At 40.6% G+C, this 15,722-nt stretch overlaps 1 protein-coding gene across 5 annotated transcripts in view; it reads left to right on the top strand.

Moving 5' to 3' along the window:
* Positions 1–15,722, top strand: part of LOC131682572 (semaphorin-1A) — a 531,458-nt gene that overhangs the window by 454,349 nt on the left and 61,387 nt on the right. For all 5 annotated transcript variants that reach the window (XM_058964157.1, XM_058964152.1, XM_058964153.1 and 2 more), the window contains exon 9: positions 15,241–15,362. In XM_058964157.1, the coding sequence (XP_058820140.1) occupies positions 15,241–15,362 (122 nt within the window). The remainder of the gene's footprint in view (positions 1–15,240; positions 15,363–15,722) is intronic.

The raw sequence follows: 15,722 nt of genomic DNA, 5'->3' as shown, positions 1-15,722 counted from the left end.
GGAACAATTGTATTGCTCAAGGAAAAGCAACAGACGTTTTCTCAGGCACTCTTGCACATAAATTTCCTGGTTGATGGTTCTGGTTGCGATGTAAAACCACGGGAACAGATGGCTTGCGAAATGAGATGTTTGTTTGCGAACCTCAACAGCTTAATATGTTGGAAAAACTCTGCCACCTTTTCTCTTCCAGTCGACGTATAATAATCTACGTCAAGGCAGACTATTAACAGCTTCCTGGACAGGCAGGTTTTGTCTTCGTGTACCAAGCAATCAACTTCGCAGCATCTTCATATGCAGCTTCCGTGATCGTTCTCTGTTCGACTTGTTTTGCTTATCGTGACGATTTGGAATACCCACCTTCTTGTAAGTCGACAATCCGGCTTATTCTTTATCTCGTTGCACGGTTGTTGACGGCACTATCAGCTTGCTTGCAACACCTCAAACGGAGAGTTTCGAGTTCCGCTTGAAACAGCTGGCCACTCTTTTTGTCGTTTTTGCGACCTGCAGTTTTCGATTCTTCCAAGCTGTCGACAAACGTTTTCCGAACACTTTTATTACGTTATGACAGTTGATATGGCCATTTTATGTGATGAACAGGCAAAATTTTGCTCCTCTTGCTTCGATGCCATTTTCACAACTGAAGTTTCAGGTTTGATTTAGATCTAGAGCACTTTTTCGTACATAGATCTCTTCAAATATTGAAAAAAAAATAATACTTCACATATATGTGGACTGTCTGTTCTATCTGAAAATACATAATTTGTTGACATGTAAAAAGTGCTTTCAACAAGAAGATCTGAAGAAGTGCATATTAGAAAATTTATTATGCGCAGTTCAAACGGAAATCGGAAATTGCCAATTTAGCTGTTTTATTTTTATATTTTTTGGTATTTTCTTCTAGTTGTCTCCTACTGTTAGCATTCAGACTGCTCTCTCACCACGAAGCCCAATTTCGCACGATAGAACGTGTTCGATGAATTTTGCTCTTCTGGTGCACTAGGGGCATTTTTTAACTCGTTTATTTGGCACGGCTCGGAGCATTAGCTTCACGCAGCCATGGATCTTTTATATATTTACATGACGTAAAAAATAAAAATAATAAACAATTAATACAATATTAATCTATCCGATCCCGTACGCGTGACTTACCATTGCGCGCGGAGATCCGTTTTCGGGTCGGGGAAATATGTGCATCCACGTCAACTGTATCATGAGGATCATTCACATCTCTGTCGTCGTCGCACATGTCCGGGTTATCATCGGGGTTACTGCCTTGATGTTCACGATCAGGTGTTGTTCTTAACTTCTTTCCCTTTCGGGTCATGATCGTGAACTCTCTGTCATTGCTAGTAGCTCTCTCATTGATGGTAGTAGCTGTTGAGTTTGTGGTACTTGACGCGGCTTTCGCAGTTGTCATTATTGCTTGAACAGCAACCACGAATTTGGCAACCGTTTGTAGCTCAGGGAATGATATTGGAGACAGAGTGTTGGCAATTCTTTCCGCAGATGAGCTTTTCTTAACGGTTTCTGGATAGGGTTGTCCGTAATGTGCCGTTTGTTCACAGAACTGGCACGTGTTAGTTTGTCCTTGATATGTACATAGAGTTCGCTATATAATGGTATCACTCGCTTCTGTTTTGTACTGGAAAGTAGTTTCTCCACGTGTCCTCCGTAATGGATTCCACTTCTCCGAAATACGACATGAATCTTTTAATGGCAACTTTGCAAGTACTTGGCGCCAAATCAAGTAATTTGACTTCCACGTTTCCGTTATCCATATACACAGGGATCTTGATTTTAGTGGTGTCACAATCCAGCACGTGTTTCAAGATGTTTTGTGAAATGAATCTTTTCGCGTAGGCGAATTTGTTGAACGTTATCAGCACCGCGTGCCTGACATTCTCCAACTGGATGAAGTTGACTTCCGAAAACCGAAGCTGCATTTTCACCTTCAGCAAATGATCCACATCCTACCAATACTTGGTCCTATGCGGAAAGACCGGAAGTCAATGGTCACTGTGTTAGCCCGAAGAATCATATTTTGTTGATGAGACTCAGTCATCTTGATAAATCACCACACAAGAATAATAGCAACGGTTCTCTTTGTTCTTCAGACAATGCACACAAGAAAAAAGCAGTTGTTTGCGCAGGCTTGGGTAACAGCAGAGAGCACACTGGTATTGTGACTGATGCCTTTGGTGGTTGAGAATATACTGACTATAGACATTATTTGCTTCTAAACATGCGAAATATTACTGGCGTACTGAGAAGATGCCAAAAAAATCGTTTCAGTAAACAATCTTTCTGATAGATATTCTGGAAGTTCCTGTTGGTACGATGTTTTTACTGATTCATTCACTGTTGCAGATGACCTGCCAAACCAAATATTTCTAGGGAAATTTAGACTTCTCTATCATTCAGAACTACTTTGTTACCTTATTTCGTTCGTTGCGGTGTCGAAAAAACATGCCATAAAGCTCGTTGAAGTCTTCTATATCCTAAGTTGTGTCATTCATTATCACGCAGGAATTTGGTAAAATATCCACGCAAAAAAAAATGAACTAGTGTGCAGGCCTCACATTCTGCGCATGAGAGCAAATTTGTGCAAATTGGATCATTCATTTGGGAAGAATACATGTTGCATACCTACAGATGTTTGACTCTCATGCCTAAAGACAGAATTCGTTCACCCTATTCTCGTCAGCGACCCAGAACTTTAGTGCTTGGCTAACCTAGACATCACTCGGTACTAGCCAGTTGTTTCAGGCGTTCACATATGTTGTGTGAAGTGTTTGGATTTTGTGTCACCAATTTGGTTTAGTTTGGATATATAGTCTAACTGACAGCAAGTTGGTGTCAGTTACTGACAAGTGGAACACGAAACATTCAAATCCAATTTTTCTAAGTTAGGTTTTGAACCCTCGTGCGCATATTGGTTCTCCATTTTTCTCCTTTGGAAAAAGTATATGTTGCATATGTGTAAATAATTATGTGTGATACAAATTTGTGCTTTTTAGTTACATCATGTAGTATGGGGAAGAGAGTTCGAAAATATAGTATTAGAGTATTTCATGCTATATGATTATACCTTGGTAGGGGAATGTGGTCGGTTGTCGGCACTCTTTTGTCTTTGGCTTATAACATTTCTCTAATTGCATAATATAGGGACAAAAGCATACCAGAGGAAAGCTAGAGGCCTTAGCTAATAACTGGTTTAGGAATTAAATTTATCCCGTCAATATTAAAAATGTTACAAACAATTTGTTGCCATTAAAAAAAACGTGGTTGGCACTCTAAGAAAGTTTGGTAAGAATGGCAAAATATGAATAAAAATCACTAACACTCAAAGGGAAAATGAAATTTCAAAAAGTCCTATTTAGCATCATGTGTCCGACGACAAACGCAACCGTTCCACTTTCCTGATGATTTACGAACATAAACGACTTGCATCTTTATTTACTACAAGTTGACCAACTACCACCACACAGAGTTGAATCAGTTTATTTTATAAAAGTCAATATGTTGCCTAGGTAACCAATAAGCATGGACTGCGTTTGCAAAATATATCGCTCTATTACTGCTGTGCTATGAAAATGTTTTTTCGGTTTTTTGCCTCAAAATACAGATCAAGGAAAAGAAATTTTTAAATGGTTTATTGAAAGCAGGTTTACCAAGGATATGCAAAAAAATGTTAATATGCTGCAAGAAGCATCAGAAATTCAAATATAATGCTACTTTACGGCATACACTAATACATACTTCACCACTTTGGTAATATCCAAAAGTTTGGTTTCTATAGTTCAAAAATTGATGTTCGCCGTCATTCTAAAAACCAAGACTTTTCCTTGGCGAGTTATCATATGAAACCGTACAGGCGGTGGTCAGCTATTTTCGTCCGCGTCCCATATCACCTATTTCTATAAAGTGATTCATCAACAGTGTTATCTTAAAAAAATGTGCCACCTCGGTCATGTAACTAATTTTTTTCTGATCTTATTTTAATGCTAATAATTAAGCAGTCTTCATTTTGTTATATTCAGAATTGCACATATTTTGTCGTAAGTAATTTTAAATGTTCTTTAATTTGATTGCATTATAAGGGAATACGTATCTGCCGGTTGATGCTACATATCTTTAGACTGAACAAACTAATTTATTCGTTTGTTTAGTGTTTATTTGACTAGAAAACTAATCCACTGGGTATTTAATGCGCGTGGAGAATACGCATGGTCTTGTCTGAGTGAAAAATGACTTTTGAATTATGTATGAGGGTTAAAAATTGACAATTCTCAAGGACAATTCAAAACCAAATACCAGTTTGTGGCAATCATATCACCACGAAGAACAAATTTTTTATTGTCAATGGTTTAATTTTAGTTCATTAAATCAACAATCAATTATATTAATATTTCTCATTGTATTGAATACCTTCATATGGTTTGGAGTAGTACATGCACTATATTACTGTCACCATATTTCTTCATGAGTATAAAAATATAGCTTAATGATTGACGCAAAATGTTGCAAGTTAGTGTCTTTTTTTCGCATTCTCTCCAATCTTGTTGCTCTAGTAATTAGCGCAAAAACCGCGCACCGTATATTCGATATACACAGTTCGTTTCAGATATGCTGTGCCTCAGATATCATAACAACGCGCGCGAATAATTATTACATAAGAATCAATCGTCAGCGGACATAGAAACCAATACATAATTATCATTAATTAGTTAGAGATTACTAGGTAGGGAAAGTTATGAAAATTAGAGCCATAGTACTCAAGTGAGAGCAAGGATGTGAAGTAAACAGATCGGAAAACTAGAAGTGGCAGGGTCATTAGAATTGGCACAGCCCTGCTCTTACTTGAGTACTATGGCTCTAATTTTCATACCTTTCCCTACCCAGTAATATCTAGCTATTGAATGTCATTAAAATGTAAAAAAAGAAAATATGACTAACATAGTCGAAATAAAAAAAAGGAAGAAAGAAAAAGGAACTAATGGGAATCCATCGCCAGCGGTGCGTAGCCGCTGTAGACACAGCCATTGCTTTACACAATGTAGCAAACCCGCTACGACTGTAAGCACAGTGATAATATGTAGTCTAATAAAAATCTATCCCGGCAACCTACGAAGCCTACCTAGGTATATCGACAAATGTCTAGAGATACTAAAAGTAATCGCTTTTCATTATATTGAATCGTATTGGCTGAAACTAAGAAGCAAGGAATAATAAAATTATTCATATGCCGTTTAATTCAATTAAACATAAGCAAATATCCGGACTGTTGGCTGTTCGAAGCTTAAGCGTTTTACAAACCGAGTATTTAAAAATTAATTCAACAATCGATAAATCTATCATAAATTCTCGGCAGCCGGCTGCCCAGTGCAATAAACACATAATAACACTTCTGAGAGTTGAATAGATCGTATCACTTATCAAGGTGAATCCAGATTTGTGTTACTCTTTACCCCATCCTATTAAAAAACACATTCCCGTGGCAAACGTAGAGATGCAGAGATATGCACGGTTCCCATAACAACATTTCTTTCCTTCCCCGATGACTGTAAGGACGTGGCCGGCGCCGCTATTTTCATATCCAAGTACAAACCTCTTGAAACGTGCACATTGATGATGGATAGCTACTCCCTATCGTTGATTCTCTGTGCAATTCGGCTTATTCTGGGCAACTACGAATTGTACGGTCATCATACTCATGCGATGTATCAGTAAGATGTCTACATATCCATCTATTATGACGGATTTTTTACTATGGACAAATCTGAAAACCTCTAATGTGGGTACTTTTTGAATAGAGATGTCGCCATCTTGCATTTCAAAATGGAGGTCATCGATTTTTGACATCGGCGTATAAAAGCCGTGTCGAAAATATCCACATTGATTGGGATATAAAGAAATCTCCCAAACCGGAAGTCGTCAGCTACATGTTTCAGACGTAGATTTTTGGCCACCCTACTGTATATAGTTTAAATAATTGTTCACGATAATCCCAGAGGTTTCAAGAACTTAATGTTGTTACCACGCTTTGAAAGATTTTACCAAAATGTACCTTCTTCAGCTTTCTATACGACCGGTCTCCCATAAGTGAACAAATAAACTGCAGAACAATATAATCAAAAACATTGAATACAGCAAACTTGTTGCAAATACTCTTATTTCCGCGTTTTCTAACAATTGTGACAGATCAAAGGACATAAAAAACCCGATGTCCTGTTAAAACCTCTAACTCCTCCGACTGTGTGGCAGATCGTACCACGACGATAGACCCTCTGCCTCTCCGCCTGGACGGACCCTCCGATAGCTGCAAAAGAAGAACGAAAGGATGAAATGATGTACCACCAGTAACAGCAGTCGCAATGAGCTCACAATTGACTGCACAAGGAAAACAGTTTAGTGGCCAGTTTAATGCGGGAACTGCGGATGAGGACCATTTGCATGACTAAAATATTTTATTTTATTAGCATGATTAGATGTAAAACTCGCCTTTGACATCGTTGCTATCGCATCGTCAGCTGCGTGAATCGGCAACTGCATGGTGCTTCCCCAGCCGAGGAGGAACACGGACATCCGATGGAACAGCAGTGAGTCTGCAGTAATGGTAAAAGGCAAACCTCGAAGAGACCGCTACCGTCGGAAAGGGGGGTGGAGACGGGCGAGTTTAAGGTGTTGACTTGACAGGAAATTGCTCAGAATGGCAGCAGTTTGGACTTTGCGATATGGCTCAAAGATGCACTTCATGGCACGTACATGAATTCATAATATCGTTGTCACTTGGTGCTCTGTCTCCGCTTTGATGACGCGTGCTAACGTGTTCGGCATTGGCCATGTGGGTCCAGCATGTGAACCAAGAGATAAGGAATGGAAACTGGCCAGCAACAAGTGAGTGTCCTATTCAACAGCCATCGCTGCTGGTTGAAACACTGCGGTAGATTATACATTAGATTAGTATGGCACATCAACAGCAGCAGAACCTGTGTCGTCCTCAGACTATTTTATCAGAATTTATTATTGATCTTTTTGCTGACTTGAACCGATTCATCAAAATACTTTAGTTGAAACAAAAAAGCTAACGCTTTCGAAACTGTTTCACCTAGCAGGCAACTGCTACATCGTGGCACTGGGAAACCTTCAATTTTCTTCCAAAGTACGAAGGAAAAAATCCACTTATGAAAAACAACTTTCTTCTTTCGACGGAGAAACGCCAATCATGGCGTTGTGCTTCAACAGTCAGTCGTTTTCTCGGGGCGAACTCGTAGCGCTTGTTGGATGTAATCTTGGCCCCGGTTTGTCGAAGAGGCGTACCTTGTCGCAATCGATTTTTCTTTTTGTCTTTTCAACTATTTCCTACAAACTGCTGTTGATTCAATTTTTTCCGAGCTCCCTGTTGCTTGACTTTAACTTTTTTTTCTCTCGCTCACTCTGTTTTCATCATTCGAAGATTGTGTCTTATTTTCACCATTGCGTTCGGAAGTTTTTTGCGCCATGCAGCTATGCCGGGCTTGAAGTTGAAGTAGTTTTTACTCCCTGTGCATGTTTTTTTTATATTTTCTACATCAAAGTTAAAATTAAAACTCCAACGTTGAGAACACAACCTGGTTGCATGGTTCATATGAAATGGTGGAGAGGTTTACGTTGGTTGAAACGGTTCAATATTTTTTTCTCTATGAATATTCTTAATTTCCAAGTGATCTGTGTTAAATGATTAAGGGCTAAGTGACATTTAATTGATATAGAGAAAAATCAGTTTAAAGTTTTAATTGTTCCATAATTTGTGGACCTAATCGCTCAAAATTTATTTAATCCGTAGTCCATTTTCCAAATTAGGCATAAGTAGAAGCAGCTGAAAATTTCTTTTAATCTTGAAAACCGTTGTTGTTTATTATGCATGCAACAAATAACCTTTTTATATTAAACTACATTTGAGCAACCGTAAACAAAAGTCACCACGACAGAACATGATTCGTAGAACCTGCTTTAAATATATTTCCTATTACACACTCTAAAATTTATGCAATAAAAATTGGACTAAACCGTTTTGCGCGTTAAGGGCACAAGACCATCACACCATCTGGGTGTCTAGTTAGAGGATGTATCTATTTTTTTTTTTTATTCATTTCGTTTATTTGATAGGCACAAATGCGTTAGCTTGGCGGTGCCAAATGCTTATGTATTTACATTTTGGATATCTTAAAACTAGGAGGTTACAATGTTGAAATATTTTTTTACAAAGGAAAAGAAAGTTTACAGCTATCTTAAGACTAGAAATAAGATTCAATATACAAAAGAACAGAGGATGTATCTAAACTAGTACCCAAATTAGCACTAGTTAGACACAAAAAATTCCAAACAGTTCACACGACATATGCTTCCCGGGACATCACTCGGGACATGTGGCTTTAGGCGTTCGGATGCTAGAGAAGGAAATCGATACTGCGCTGTAGTTACGATGGATGTGAAGAATCCGTTCAACAGCGCCAGTTGGGAAGCCATCGCCACAGCACTGTACAGAATGACCATGCCGGATCCTGAAGAGCTACTTCCAGAGTAGAGTGCTGCTGTACGAGACGAACGAAGCGCAGAAGTCAATGCGAGTCACAGCGCACTTCCTGGAGGCTCCCTTCTCGGTCCAACTTTTTGGACCGGGATGTTTTGACACTGCGGCTGCCCAAGAAATCGTGGGTTGCGCGGTCGACGTGTCACTAACGGTGATGGGTGAAGCACTAGATGAAGTGAAGTTGTCGGTGACGGGGACAATAGACGCTATCGAGAAATGGATTAACGCGGTAAAGTTGCAGATAGCTCACCACAAGACAGATATGGATGTGCTGACCAACAGCAAATGCAAAGCAGTTTAACGGAAGCAGATCACCGTCGGAGGGCACATGATTGCATCGAAGTGTGCACTGAAGCAAGAGGGAGTGATCGTCGGAGGCAGTATGCGTTATCGCCTAGATGATCCCCATCTATATCACCCTGGCGGAGGATATCGATTGCTACAATCGAAGAAACATCAGAAATGTGAGAAATCGATTCGATGGCGACGTGGCAGCAGGAATGGGACAATACTGAGAAAGGAAGGTGCACTTACTTCATCCCAAACTTGTCTATGTGAGTCTATAGAAAGCAAGAAAAGGTGACCTTCTACCGGACACCGCTCCTGTCGGGCCTCGGCAGCTTCAGGAAGTATCTTCATCGGTTCGAGCACGCAACGTCACTATTGTACCCGGAGTGTGCGAACGTCGAGAAGACACCGGAGCATGTGCTCATCAAATGTCCAATGTTCGAAGCGACGTGCAGGGAGCTACTTATAATGGAACGACTGGGCATCAACCCGGGTAATGTAACCTACAGAATGACAAACGATGTAAACACGTGAAACGCGGTCAACAGAGTGGTGATGCAAATCATGACCGTCTTACAGCGAAAATGTCGTAGTGAACAGCGAGCAACGGTTTCGGGAGAACAATCACCACCAGAGAACTCTCCGCAGGATACACCGCCGAGGACTGGTCGAGTGGTCCGTAATCGCCGGACCGACCACGGTACCCTACCGGTTGATCCAATAGAAATATAACGAAAACCAAAGATGAATCGTTATCGGGAGAACTTCTTTCGCAGAGGAAGTCTCTGTCAGCGTAAACGTAAACGTAAACAGACTAGACTGAGTAGACCACGATGTGACACCACCAGTCGCGAATCGGACGCCCTGCTCTACTGGAATCGCCGAACTGACCTCGGCACCTCGCTCGTTGGCTCGGTTACGGGAGAACTTCTCTCACCAGGAAATTCTCCGTCAAAGTAGGCTAAGTCCATCAACGAGGGCTAGAGCGAGTAGTTCGCGTACAAGTCGGGAGCTCAACGAGCAAGTGGTGCCAAATGGTATAACGGAGCCGAAGGGCTCAGTTAATTAGATAATCTGAAGCTCGCCGCCCAGATTGTTCTCGTATGAGAAGAGCACTAATTCTCGACCCAAATCTAGCTACTGCTTCTACTGCCATACAAAAATTGCCATGTTGTGTGGAAGATCGAAAACTGGTAATGTGTCGAGGATGGATTCTGTAACCCTATTGAAAGAACTAACTACTAAGTAGTTGGTTGGAGTGTGTTCTGTGCACATAAATAAACCTCTTCTCGATGTAATGCCGTAAGGTAGTGCTCAGGAGGAATCAGGTTCCATGCAAGATTAGTTGTATTAGCGGGTCGGGTGGCTACCTAAACCCGTTCCCTAAGTTGTTGGTTTTTATACATGTTTTTCCTGCTCAGGGTGTTTTTGAACATTTTTCTGCTCTCAAAAGAAACATATATACATATTGTATATATACAAATCACATTCATCCATACTTTGAGTCCGAAGCAGAAAAAGAACATATAGAATAAGGATTGAGAATGATAAACAAGCTGTGAATTCACCCACGCTATATGAAGCGTGAAATTTTCGTCGGTAAAGGCTGGGTAATGCGTAAGACAGAGCCTCTTCCCATCAACTCCTATCCCGATCTCCCCGTGGTACTGGCCGGGAACTACGAGCAATCTTGGGGAAGATAGGGTAACCAACCCCGGTGGGAACTTTGGTCGTAGGCTGACAGGAAAGGGGGGTTTGCTGCTTCAAGCCTGAGCGCCTGATCTCCAGGAGGAGCGGCTCAAAACAGCGTCTGTTCCCCATGTTAGGGGCGGCTGATCATCGTCCGAGTGCCAGTGAAGGACTCTAAGCTCAACTGTGCACTATAGTCCTTCGGAAAGTTAGAGGGTTGGTGTCAGGCCTTACGAGCCAGCCGTAAAAAACCAATTGCAGCGAAAAGTCAACAAGATAAGAATGCGAACCGATACCAATGGCGACGACCACTGCGACGAAAAGGGACTAGCGATTGGAAGCTCGGAACGTGGAACTGCAGATCTCTCAACTTCATCGAGAGCACCCGCGTACTCGCCAATGTTCTCAAGGACCGCGGGTTCAGAATCGTAGCGCTGCAAGAGGTGGGATCCATGGTGCGAACGTTTAGAGGTAATCATACCAATTACCAGAGGGGCGGCAACACACATGATCTAGGGACAGCTTTTATTGTGATGGGCGCTATGCAAAGGCGCGTGATCGGTTGGTAGCCGATCGACGAAAGAATGTGCAGGTTGAGGATCAAGGGCCGTTTCTTCAACATCAGCATAATAAACGTGCATAGCCCTCACTCTGGAAGCACCGATAATGACAAAGACGGTTTCTACGCGCAGCTAGAACGAGAATACGACCGCTGTCCAAGCCACGACGTCAAGATCATCATTGGGGACTTAAACGCTCAGGTAGGCCAGGAGGAGGAATTCAGACTGACGATTGGAAAGTTCAGCGCTCACCAACTGACGAATGAGAACGCCTTCGACTCATTGATTTCGCCGCCTTCAAGAACTTAACCATTCGTCGCACCTTCTTCCAACACAGTCTCCCTTATCGTTAAACCTGGAGATCACCGCTACAGACGGAATCGCAAATCGACCACGTCCTGATCGATGGACGACACTTCTCCGACATTGTGGAACGTGATTTGGCGAGTGTTGGGCGTAACCGACGTTGGAGAGCTGCAGCTACAAATGGAGTATTGTGGTGGCAAATTGTTGATTCAGTGTTATCATGATTTTGATGTTGAACTAAATAAACGAAATGAATATGAAGCGTGAAAAGTTATTCGAGAGTTGAAAAATAAAATAAACCGTTAGGACAGAACGAATTTCCGGCCAAACTTCGTGCCACTGTTTGATAGGAATGATCTGAGTGCAATAAGAAATGCCTTCGGATTGGTCGATATGACATCTACGAGTAGAGTTATAAACTCGAGTAAAATAAATATTATACAAAAACGATCTTCAATACCGCCTATAAGGTATTATCCCGTGTTCTGTTTTGTAAACTGCGCTTGACAAGATTTATTAAGTTAATTCGTAAGGCGCTAGGTCAAACATATGAGACTCGTTGGTGACATTAGATAGATTGAAGTAGAGTAGGTATACCAGAGGGACTTTCTAATTTGTAGTGCTAGAAGGTGTGATCCGAACATCTGCTGTGCACATTGGAGTCGATCCCAGAACAGTGGATGAGTCGATTGTGCCAGAATTGGACTGACTACAAAAGAACATAAGACGAAGTATATGGTAGTTGATAGAAAATAAGGCAGTTCGAAAGGTGTTGGTGGAAATGGATGGGGTACGGTACGATGTTATAAATGTATCTTGCGGTTGCGAATACGGTTTCCGTAGTCAGGTGAATCTCCGTAGCCTACAGCCACCCTCAAAGCTTAATCTATACAAATTATTGATACTACTTGTTGCTCTGTACGGGTCGGTGAAGAATACAGCCAATCAAATGCTTGATGTGTTTAAGAGATGAAATCTGTGCTCTTCTGCCGATTAGATAATGGAACATACGCCTGGAATTAGAATGTGTAGGGTGGGTGCTCCTATAGTTGAGGTGTACCAATAGTTGCAGTAGTGGGTTGTACGCCTAACTAAGGTACCAACCATCAACAAAAATATTTTTTTTTTCGATTCATCGCACTAAAGTTATGCGACAATAAAGCGGGATTTGCAACAATAGGAACCGAAATTAGCGATTGCACCACTATTGGTACATGTGGCCTATAGTGGTACAAGCGGTTTTGAATACATAAATTGGTTATTAAACCATCTTTATATTTTTCCTATGAAGTAGGGACTGAAAGCTTTCGTTTAATGTATCAACATTGCCCATAGGTCTATTCATCGATTTTTCCTTAAGTATGCGACTATTGGATGCGAATTTTCCTTAAGTATGCGATTATTGGTACATCTACCCTACCAAATGTATAAACATGTTAGCATCGAAAGACAGGTAAAGCACTGAAGATGGAATATGAAGAAGGAGTGTCAGAAGTACTTTTTTGTATTTCATTGAGTGACCCTCAGAAACGTTTACTTACATGATAGCTCCGGCTTTCCAGTTCGTTTGATTGTACATGTTTACAGTTTTATCCAATTTGATAAAATGATGTCGAATCCAGTTGAGTATGAACTGCAGTACATCCTGTTTTAATTTGTGTAAGTCGTTTGATCAGCATTGAAACGTGGATCGGAATTTTGGAATCGAAAATTGGAAGTGGGCAGATAGAAAAGTATGGTCCCGATAATTGGACCAGAAGGAATATGTTGAATAAGTTGCTGATAAGCAAAGCCCCACAGCGGAAAAAATCTTGTACGATAAAACGAGGTGTCCGAAAACTTGCAGCAGCTTTTAGATGCGGCAAAAATATTTAACCCATTATATCCCAGCGTATGAAATTTCATACCCAGAACTATCCATCATTTAACGCATATTTACTGCAGAATTTTGGCATCAAACTATTTTATCATTTTACTAATGGGATCATTACACCTCATATTTCATTGTGAAACAAGACATCTGCCATTTTTTGTAGTTTTATTTACGTTTTTGAACCGTGTATAGTTGGGACGAATAGCGGCTGAAAAGGGGGCAATACATTTAAATGAATTTTATTGTTAGAATTCGTGCTAATAATTCCATTATGTGACAAAACGTTTCCACAGGTGTAAAAGAAGTGTTGTCTATCAGAGAATCCGAAGAAATATGTGAAACAACTTAAAATTTGTTGTTTTTATTTACGCCCACCAAAATTTTTGCGCGAGATATTTTCATTCTCAAAACCATTTTAAGCGGTGATTTTATTTTTCCCATAATCTTTGATACATTTTTTGATGGAATTGAAGATATCACTGCATTTGGTTCACTTTTTGAAACCCCTGGGCTATAATGGGTTAATAGCGGTCAGCCAAGTTGCCAAATTTTTCCCGAAGGCTTTCGCAGGTCATATGCAGTTGTAGCCGAAATTCCAACAATTTCATCACTACTCGCACTATCAACAAATAACTTCTGATGCTGGAGCGGTTTCTACACTGCATCCCACTTTGCTTTGGCTTGAATTGGCTTTTTTTGATTTCGATGATAGAAGTTTTAACCTTAAGATCATTTGCCTCTTCGGGTTAGAAAAATCTCCTATGAAAAATTTCTAACCCTATGTGCGGGTCGGGACTCGAGTCCAGGTGCGCTGCGTACAAGGCAATCGATTTACCAACTACGCTACGCCCACCCCTATGAATTGGCCTCCTATTGCCATGCAAAACCCATCCAGGATCTCAAATATGTTTCAATAGAACCAGTTCACTAAACTATCCAGGACTTCGCCAACAGGGCTCTGGTTATAAACGGAAACTATTCGATACTGGCAGGAAAGCAAATAGCGTCAATGATTTCAAGAGAAGGAAATGTGCGGCGCTAGCGAACCTGAGAATATAATTAAAAAACATACTTTGGCTACAGATATAAATCTACTTATATTGGTATCCCAAACTTAACTACCACTACTACTACTTTACTACTGGATCATGCGCACGTCTTTTGTTATTATATTAACTAGTAGAAACAGAATCAAGAACAATATATGCAAAGAATGAAAATGATTTTTTTTGTTACATCTACCGGTATAATAAAAGAATCAATGCCTGACACTGACTCTAGGCCGGAGAGAGACAATAGACTATACTAAGTCGACAAAGCCGTTTGTGACTTGGGGTTTTAGTTGCAAACATAAATAGTTTTTTCTTTGTAATTTAGCGTAAAGTTAGTGCCAAGTCGGTGTCAGTTTCTGATGAGATGAAGCCAAAAATTGTTCAACTTTTTAAAGTTAGTTGTTGTGCATAGTATGTACAAAATTTTTTAATCGACTTTTCAATGCTCTTGTTAGAAGAATTCAGCTTATCATATATTTGCTTCGACACGAATTCCACCGCCGTGGTAAAGTGTCGCTAATAAACCAATAATAATAATATATTTGCCAAAAACATGTCTCATAAGTACCAAGTTTTACGGTATTCACTTTTGTGATTTTAACACCGGGGTTTTCCTTCTTCAGTTATGGTTACTTAGTGTCGCATTTGAACAAGTTTGGAGTACGTTGGACAATGTCGGTGTTAGAGCTTTTTACGATGTGCGTCTACGCTGAAAAGCTAGTGGTTTCCTATGTCAATTAATTCACTACTTACCCAGTACTTGAATGCACTACAAATTAATATTTTACATTTTACGAATTCCATTCATTTCAATATATATCTAGCGTTCCCAAACCAACTCTTCCGCAAATCTCAATCAATAAATGTTCTCTAACGCTCTTTCCACAATTTTATTTACAGAATCGACAAGCAGCATGATAGAAGGTCGGTATGGCCACGGAAATTCCAAGCTAATCTACGCCGTGTTCACAACATCGACCAACGCGATTGCGGGCTCTGCGATATGCGCATTCTCGCTACAGGTAACAGTCAGCCGCTTTTCCCAGATGTGTTTAATTTCATATTTCGACGCCATTTCATTCTGTTTTCCATCACCACCTACCTATCCAGCCACCAGCAACCGTCGTTATTTGTTGTTAGAATGAAGAAGCGAATTCTTCCCTGGGGGTGCCTGATCGCAAAACCTCACTTGCAAATAAGGTTCGAATTTTCCCGCGGAACGCGAGTACGCTCCAATTGCCTTCTCGCGTCACTATTCACCCTCATTCTGACAACACAACTAACGATCCGGTCGATTGCTGAGGAATGGCAACCGTTTTGCACGTCAATACATGATACATGAGTATTCAGGTTATACCAATAAATAGAGCTGGCAGACTACA

The sequence above is a fragment of the Topomyia yanbarensis genome, chromosome 2 (assembly GCF_030247195.1).
Source record: "Topomyia yanbarensis strain Yona2022 chromosome 2, ASM3024719v1, whole genome shotgun sequence".
Classification (NCBI taxonomy): domain Eukaryota; kingdom Metazoa; phylum Arthropoda; class Insecta; order Diptera; family Culicidae; genus Topomyia; species Topomyia yanbarensis.
This window is presented reverse-complemented; position numbering and strand designations above follow the sequence as displayed.